At 35.1% G+C, this 9,356-nt stretch overlaps 1 protein-coding gene and 1 pseudogene across 1 annotated transcript in view; both read right to left on the bottom strand.

Annotated features, from left to right (window-relative positions):
* The window catches only part of LOC140049974 (nuclear pore complex protein Nup98-Nup96-like), a 48,421-nt gene that overhangs the window by 36,591 nt on the left and 2,474 nt on the right, over window positions 1-9,356 (bottom strand). The window contains exons 5-11 of the mRNA XM_072094935.1: window positions 8,490-8,619; window positions 6,233-6,415; window positions 5,817-5,886; window positions 5,157-5,334; window positions 4,425-4,592; window positions 3,341-3,456; window positions 903-977 (exon numbers count right to left, since the gene is read on the bottom strand). Of these exons, the coding sequence (XP_071951036.1) occupies window positions 903-977; window positions 3,341-3,456; window positions 4,425-4,592; window positions 5,157-5,334; window positions 5,817-5,886; window positions 6,233-6,415; window positions 8,490-8,619 (920 nt within the window). The remainder of the gene's footprint in view (window positions 1-902; window positions 978-3,340; window positions 3,457-4,424; window positions 4,593-5,156; window positions 5,335-5,816; window positions 5,887-6,232; window positions 6,416-8,489; window positions 8,620-9,356) is intronic.
* LOC140050623 (5S ribosomal RNA) lies at window positions 2,765-2,882 on the bottom strand (annotated as a pseudogene).

Raw genomic sequence — 9,356 nt, 5'->3', positions numbered from 1 at the left:
AAATAAAGCAGGAGTATGGAATAAACTTGTCTCCAAAGCAAGTAAACTCAAAGCTGAAGAGCCTGCGAAAGCAGTACAACATTGCAAAATACAATAACTCGGGGAGGGAACGAATTAATTGTCCCCATTACGATGTTTTCTGTGCTCTCACAACATCTCTATCACTAGGGCTAGGCTGTTGAAAGTGAGACGTAAAACTTCCTTTATTGCGACTTTTAATTATCGATCAAATAAATGAATGGCAATTTGGGTAAAAAAGATGAAATTTAACACGACCACCCAAGAAGTATTGTTAGCAGAAACGGGGTACTAAAAAATACGGTATAAAAAATACCGTATTTTATACCGTATTTTGAGCAGTTGCAGCAGAAACAGGCCCAAACACTGTAAATGTAAATGGGGGAATAACCTGTCACTTGCAGCCTACTGGGCTGAATTGCGCACAGGTGTGGAAGACACATACCACAACTTTCAACTCCCCTAGGGTCCCTTCATGTCGAGTGCTACCACTGTCGGTAATTTTACTATCATACTAGCATAGGTGTTTAGCACCTGTTTGTTTGGCCTTTCCTTGGCCTTTCCTTGCCCTTTAATATTTCAATTTGTTTTTTCTTTGTATTGTATATGGCAGAAATTGAATTAAATAAAGTAAATTAATTACAAAGGCCAGGTCATTTATAAAATGTTGGAGGAATAAACATTGCTTTAAAAAATCAAATGCAGTATTAAAAGTATATTCTTTTTAATGGATTTCTAAAGATTCGACAGAAAGCATGCATGTTGCCAGTTTCCATAAAAACGCAGCCAGCATTGTCTTTCTTTCACGTCACAAGTTATAGCCGGCTAAATGCTAAAAAGCATTTCTTGATGATCACAAAATAAACTTTATTTAAAATACTTACACTGGTTCCTGACTACTACTTGCTTCATGTGCTGGGCTTGTTACCAATACATCATGACCATCTCCTATTGGATGACTGATACAAAATAGAAAGAAAAAATTCAATTTCAATGGAAACATGTCCGTGGCAATTAGCATAAATATCCAAAAGTAGTGAAGATTTGATAATTTAATTAATAATGTCTTAACATGGAAAGTCACCATAAAAAGTATTTTTAATTAACTAAAGAGGCAAGAATTCACCCTCCTTTTCAACCTCCCCTTTCTCGCCACTCTTCCCTCTCTCTCCACCCTTCTTGTCTCCCTCCCCTTTCTCTCCTCTCTTTCCTCCAGCCTTCTTTTCAATCTCCCCTTTCCACCTCTCTTTCCACTCTTCCTCCACCATTCTTTTGTCCCTTCCCTTTTCCCTCTTCAACTCCACCCTTCTTCTTTTCAACCTCCTCTTTTCCCCTTTCTCTCCACTGTTCCTTCTCCCTCAACCCACCCTTCTTTCCCCCCTCTCTATTTGGGGAAAATTTCAGATACTTTAATTGGATTTTAGGTCAGTACATAAGGAAATTAAAGTTATTTCTGGCTATTTCAAGCTTTATTTCAGTATACAATGTATTGTCATATTTGTTATGTAGGAGTCTTAGCAACAGGATCCGGTTCTTTTAAAGTGCAAAAAAATAAAGTAGTGTAAACAAAGCTGAAGGTGGAACAGGACAAAATATTAACAACAGCACCCATATAAATTCCCTAGACCAATGGCACCCAATTGTGGTTTTTTCTTCTTGTGGTTTTTAAGTATAGTTATATACAATGAATACCTTTAGCAATATATTGACATGGTTCACTGAACGAGTCAATACATTGTGTTATCTATACCAAAGATGCTATTGTGATGCTCCATTAAAATTCACCCATGTTGTAGACATTTGACTGCAACAAATCCCTTATTTTAAAAAGTACTTGTACTTCAATACATGCGCACCTGGATAGCCAAGTGTCCTAAACTGAAACTAACACTCAAAATAATCTAATCAAAAATTTAAAGACGAGCGATAACGGTGAGTGGAAAACCGTGTAGCTTGTCCCACACAGAATCTGTCTATCCTGGGTTTTCACTCAATCTTAAGACTTCTATAATATCTTATGTGATTACATTCTATTAGGTGTGCCAACCAAATTGAATTTCAAACAAGCTCCACATCACATGTATAAATAATTTCCCAAAACCATATGCAGTGTATTTCTGATTTCAATATATCACATTAGCAACAGAAATGATGCAACTAATATTAAGAGCCTCATTCACAGCTAGCATAAAATAGTTTCCCCTAAATAGTACTGTATATTAAATCTTTTCAATCTGTATTCAATTCAATATCTTATTACTGCTCCTCGTGCCATTGAATGTCAATACCTGCTTGTATTAAACAGTGTACAACATAATAAAGGAAAAATTAACAATACACAAAACTAGATAGAATCAGTACATGTTAATTGCTTTGTTAAACCACACCTCGCTATTGAGAACATCAGGCTTTCATTGACTGTTCAGTTGGCATATGCATTGCCTTGTGGGAGATGCCATCAATTTATTTGCTTCATATCATAATATATCTATTTAAGTTGATAATATATGGCCAACTTCTGTCGTAATCAACAATGTAAATTAGTCTACATTCATCTGAATGAAGACTAAGCCAGGACTGTTTAATGCACCTGTGGCTGGTCCCAACATTGACCATTGACTTCTCTCATCCAGTGCCCACCTTAACCAGAGAAGAGGAGCCAATACGTCTGAGGCAGATACTAGATGCAGGGACTGCCATAAGAGTCAGCAGTGCTGATTTCAAATGCCTAATGGGACCCCCGCTCCACATACAGCACCCGCTATTCCCAGATGGTCTCCCATCCAAGCTCTAACCTGGCCCAACGTCGCTTAACTTCGGTGATCTGACGAGAACCGGTGTGTCAACGTGGTAAGGCATTTTAGTTAAAGTCAGCATAAAAATGATTAATCCTATATAATTGTAATGCAAGTTCATGAAATCTAATAACTTAAACACAAGATTCACAGTGCTGGTTTTATGTTTTCAAATACTTTATATAAGATTATCTATATTATAATATAAGATAACTTGGTTTATATTTTAATGTAATTTTATATTTGAAATGTGAAGTTGTATATTTTATTGTTATTTGTATATAATTCAATAATGCTTATATCTTGTTGCAATAAAGAGTTTTAAGTGAAAACACTCATGCGACAAGATCACTACACTACAACAAAGGGCTGTCATATGGTGTGATTTCATAATATACATGTCTTCTTTACATAAATTGGTAGATGGAACTACATGGTACAGGTTGTTGTTGTTATTGTGACAATTCATTCATTGAAATGTATTGTGTCTATCACAAAAGAAAATTAATATCTGATCAAATTATTACCTTGTTTGTGACATTGAAGTGTCTCCACTTTGAGAAACAGATTCCGTTGGGAATAGAGGTAATGGCGAAACCAAGTCATCCTCAGATCTCCTAAAGCCAAGCGAATTAAATGATCCCTGGAAAAAAAGAACAAATAATATTAGATGGATATCACAAAGGTTGCCTAAAAAAGACAATAATATTCTGGGTATATCACTGTGTGATGTTACCAAATATGGTAGTGATATGGCCAAATATGGTTGGTAGTGGTATGACATCATCATGCCCACATATGGACACATCACATTTTTTTGTCGCATAAAATTTGATAGTGTAGACAGAGCTTTACACAGTGTCTGGAAATTCTCAGCCATTTTTTATACGTCACAGAGAAGTCATTGCTATTTAATGTCAAAGATGGTATGCTCAGCATGCATTGTACACCATTTCACATAATTCACTATTGTAAGCTGTGTATTGGACAGGTAACGGCGAATAGATATAAAATTAATTGCTTGGATGTGAAATTTTAGCTTCCTCAAAATATTTTAAACAAATATTAATTACAGTAGAACCTTCATTTTACGTACGGTACGGCACCGAAAGGCGTACGTAAAACATGGGATTTGTAAAATCCAGATGGACCTTAAATTGACCTCAAATACGTAGAGATCGTTGTTATAAAGGCTACCGTGTTTGCCTACTTTACTGTACAGCATGCAGGTGGTCACTAGCTAGGCCTGGCCTAGACTATTCAGGCCAGGCTAGCAGGCCTAGCAAGAGGTGAGGCCTAACTAGAAAAGTACAGTATGTACAGCCTGTGCGTTTAATATATGTTAAATAAAATATCAATGTTCTTGTATTTTCTATCAATAAAAACAGTCGCTGCTGTAGGGGAAATGCATGTGTGTAGCTTGTCACAAAGAGCAGAATTCCGCACACAGCCATGGCTTTGTTTGTTGTTAAATTGCTCCTCTAATGTAAAAAAATGATGACGTCATCGATTATTTTAAGCGTATGTAAAATCCAGGGAAACGTTAAATCAGGTTCTACTGTAATTTCTTTATTTTATAGTAAAAATAAGTTTAAAGCAAGAACTACATACTCCAGGAGATTTTTTCTTTATTACCAGCTTTTTCACACTTCGTCTAGGCACAAATGAATCTGATCTTATCACAGCGTCTTCCTCTTCTAAGCCTTCAAACAGCTGCGACTTTGTGCTAAGACCCTGAAGAGCTTTGGGCCTGATCTTAGGGCTCGGACGAGATGACACCTGAAACGAAATTCAATAGAATAAATGGAGCATTTTATACATAATGTATTACATTATCCATCCTGTAGCTGACTGTACAGGCCATTAAAAAACAGTCAGTTTACTTTGCAGTCATCATTATTTCATTTAAATGGAATTAATTTCTCATTTTAGTGGAACACCCATGTTTTACGACCTACGAGCAACTTAGGTGCTGTCAATCGTCTGGACCTATCAACCATAAAACCTGTGTCGAGGTCAAGGATTATTTTTATTAAACTTATACTTGTACATATTATTTTATGATTTGATGAATAAACAAATTCGTATAATGTATAACAATGTAAGTTGCAAAAACGATAATAAACATTAAGTCATTAATTGTGGACCTTGTTAATTTGCTTTACCATCAACTATCATCCTTATTTCAACAACCCTAAATGATTTCATTCATAGCATTGTTGTGTCAAAGAGCACCTAATTTGTGATGGAAACCGGCGGAATATAATTCATTATTATAAATGGGATGTTGAAGAAGCACATATTTTGCATAAATTACCAGTTCACATAAAATAATAACCATACCTTATATGGTGATGAAATGAGAGCCTTTTGAGCAGCGGCACTAGTAGGCTTGAGTATCTCATCACGCTGTCCTGTTGTCTGTATCATGTTGCGAAACAAAGGATTGTCACCGTACGGTGACGTGATAAGTGTCATTAATTGAACTTGTTGAACTTGTGCTGCATGGTCTGCGTTTGCACTGGAAATTAAGAAAAACAATTTTTTTTAAAAACTTTATCAAAGCAAAACATATTCCTCTGGTTTCGATTAGTATATTGATACGTAGCTAGACGAAACTGTCATAAGTTAAAATTACTGGTTTACAATCATACTACATATCAATATAATCCTATAAGCCCCAGTGGTCTAATGGTTAGGACATCTGCATATTAAGCAGGAGGTCCGGGTTCAAATCTCGGTTTGGGCGACTTTTTCTCATTCTCACAGATTTCCTTATTTTATCGTTTCAAATTTAATTAATACATTTTCAGTATATTACCAGGCGGTTTAGAATTTGTTCTATACCTGATGTGTGTATAATCCTATAGTAAAAAAATAACTTAAAATGTAACCCTCATTTAGGCATTATATCAGATGCCTGATCTAAAGGTAGTTCACAACGGTAAACTAAATTCTAGGCCTAGATCTGCAGACAGCCATACATTTTACAATTTCTCTTACCCTCCAATTGCTGCTCCTACACCTCCAAGATTTAGTCCCCCTCCTGTATTTAGGCCACTAGAAAATCCAGCTACAAAAAAGGTAATATAATATTATTACTGCTGTATCAACATTGTAACCATTCCAACAGTGGGTAAAAAATAAACCTTAACCCTCCTGTTGTTGGCGATTCATTTTGCTGTTGGTTTTGATTTTGAAATCTAAACAAAATAGAAATTCAAGTAAAAAAAATTCATCCCCATTTACAGTAGCGAAAAGTAAATTTACGTTTTGCATCCGAAATTGAGTAGAGATAGGATTTTTTAGGGGTTTTGCATATTGGCCCAAGATAGTTAAAAAACAATTATCATCCTGTTTTGTACATTGGTTTTATCTTTTATATCGGGTGTAAACTAAAATCAAATTTATATACTTACTTGAACCAGTATTGAAAGTTGTACCAAGGCCAGTTTGTTTGTTAAGACCACTAAAGAGTGAACCACTGGTACCAGTACTACCAAACCCAGTACCAAGACCACCACCACCGAAACCTGTGTTTGTTTTTGCACCAAACAGTCCTCCACTTGTGGATGTGTTGGTATTAAAACCAGTGGTACCTCCTAAAAGCAAAAGATATATAGTACATGAATAAAACTGAATAATTCAGGAAAGACAAGTGCGTCTATGGTTTTGGAATAAGAGTTTTTAATAGTAAAAAATGATCTTGTTACAATCTCTTCATTAAATGGGAGAAAATCCTATTTTATTGCGATTGTATTGTTTGTTGTATACATGGAATTTTCAAAATCTGAAATAATATAATAATAATCAATACTCTAATGCAGCACTTCCATCCCATACCCCCAGAGTAAAACATTACTTCGCTTCCTACTCTCCCACACCTTTTAATGCTTTTTATCACTTTAAAAAAAGATTTTTTTTTTTGCGATACGAATATTCATCATGAGTTTTAGGGTATGATAAATTGATTATATGGGCCTCTATCTCCGTCTTTATATGGAAATCGGCCAAGTAAGAATCAAATAAGTTCTTTTTTCCAATAAATAAATACAGGGCAATATTTTAATTCTTTTCCGTTAAATATTTCACAAAACATGACTTTCCGTAATGTTAATGTAAAACATTAGGCCTATACAGGGTATTAGACTAGCTAGGCTGCTTGACTTTTAGTTAATGAATGTTTTCGCGCATGCTATAAAAACTTGATAATGAAAGATGAAAGATCTTGCACCAACATTTTGAGACGTTCTGACTACAGAGGTCCCAACTTGGGAAAGTCCATTCGCAGGAGATTTTGTCGTGAAGCACATTCAATTCGTCGGGGCGTCGAAAGTCAACGTGCGGGGAATCGAAAATCAACACGCGTGTCGTTTACGTCTCTTAATTAACTAAATATGTTACATATACAGTATATACAATATTTACACATACATTTTTACATAGGTTTATCCAGTATATAAAATAATTTAACTTAATTACATAATGTACAATATTTACACATGATAGTATTGCCCAATAGAATTTACTCATTTTTTTAGGCACAGGCCTAGGCATAGGGCTTCTACTTCTAGGCTCTAGCTAGCTACCATTTTAAAACCCAAAAACAATCGAAATAACTATTCCGAATCCGTCTTATGCTACATTACGCGAGTTAACATATTATTTCAGATGAAAAACATTGAGTTTTATATTGTTTTATCCATACGTAATTACACTGGCATTAAAGATATAACATTAAAATGTATGCCGTTTATGAGCTATTTCGCCGATTTCTTATCGCTGGGAAATTCCCCACCAGCGACATCGATCGATCGAGGAGTAGGCCTAGGCTAGAAGCCTAGCGTGCATGCCGGAACGGGTGGATTATTACTATATAAATAACAAGTTTGAACAAAAGAACTTACGAAAATCTTAGGTAAATTTTTATTAAACGTAGGCCTACTTGCTTGGCGAATCCATGCCTTTTAAATCATTTAAAATGTTCGTATTATCGGATCGTACAGTAAAACCAAATAAAACACCGCCTCAACAACCTCGTGCGATGTGCGATCTGTTGTTCTTTGCAGCGGATCAACATTGGTAGAGTTCATTAATTATGAGGGTGTTGTATGTAATAACTATTAAAAACGTGTCTCAACCACTGTGTAATCAAAGCGTTTATTTAGTTAAAACTTGGATCCTCCCAAAATTGATAATCGCGTATTCCGGTTACCACGTGATTGATTCACGGTTGGTTGCACGCTTCTTTTTTTTCTAAGTCCGGCTTGTAGTGTACACCGTGCATGTTTATATTATTGTTACGGTTTAACAAAGGCAGTGCATACAAATAAAAATACAATAATAGACCACGGAGACTGCATGAATAGACATTGTTTCAACATCCTGCCTCACTTTTGTCTGGTTATTGACTATTGTTGACCTGGGCTGAGCCTGGGTGTAACCGTAAATCAATTTGGCCAAAAATATGGGGAAATTTGAAAATGCAGTAAAAAAATCAAATTGCGATAGAAAACGTTGAGATAGCGGTAGCGCGGTAGATGGGTACTAAAAGCGGTAGACTACCGCGAGTAGCGGTAGACTTGGGACCCCTGTGACTATAGCCTGGCCTTGAAAATGATATGTACGATATGGAAAGGTAGTGCACAACTAGAACCAAAAATACTACAGTCTTACCAAGATTCAAACCAGTTTGTTTAGTGGGTCCAAAGAGACCTGTGGTACCGGTATTAGTTCCAAAAGCAAAGCCGGTATTTGCTGTTGATGTTGTGGTTCCAAATCCAGTTTTATTTCCAAATAGTCCAGTCTATCAAAATAAATATATCAAAGATAAATAAATATTGTATAGCCTAAGCCTAACAACAAAGTAAAACAAAGCAAATAAATAAAACACTCTGGCAACAACTGAAAACATTCTTCGCATTCAAAGAATTATTTCAATATTTATAATTAAATGATGATGAAGGGCTAGAGTTGCCCAAAAGCCCTGCTAACTTTTCTGGCTGTTTTACTTTATCGTTTTGATTTAGCTTTTCACTTTATTTTTGGATCTTAATTGGGATCAAGCCACTGATACCCACAGCATTGTCATATTTTCAGTAATTTGCCCTTGGATTATTATTTATAATGGCAGTTATAGATGGCACCTAATACAGGTTGGTTTTTTTATTATGCAATAGTCACCAGAAAAATAAAACTGAATCCAATTATAATCCCCATCCTCAAAACAATTATGTATTTAATACCAGATAGACCCTGCTTTATAATTAAATAGAGCATTTCACACTATCTTACGTTACACTAAATGTGTACTAGGCCTACCGATTGTTAAACAACAAAAATTGATAATAAATTATTATTTATTAAATTAATAAAAAGAATATAAATTTTTAAAAAACATCATTTAATTGTGAAAGAACAATAATTAAAACTGTAACCTCAAAAAGCATTTTTTGTAAGAAATATTTATTGTTTAATAATGCAACAGTCCCCAGAAAAAAAAGCTACTGTGTAATGGAACCAATATAGAACTTTTAAAATATA

This window comes from Antedon mediterranea, chromosome 5 (genome assembly GCF_964355755.1).
Source record: "Antedon mediterranea chromosome 5, ecAntMedi1.1, whole genome shotgun sequence".
NCBI classification, from domain to species: Eukaryota; Metazoa; Echinodermata; class Crinoidea; order Comatulida; family Antedonidae; genus Antedon; species Antedon mediterranea.
Note: the sequence above shows the minus strand (reverse complement) of the source record. Positions and strands in the feature narration are given on the sequence as shown.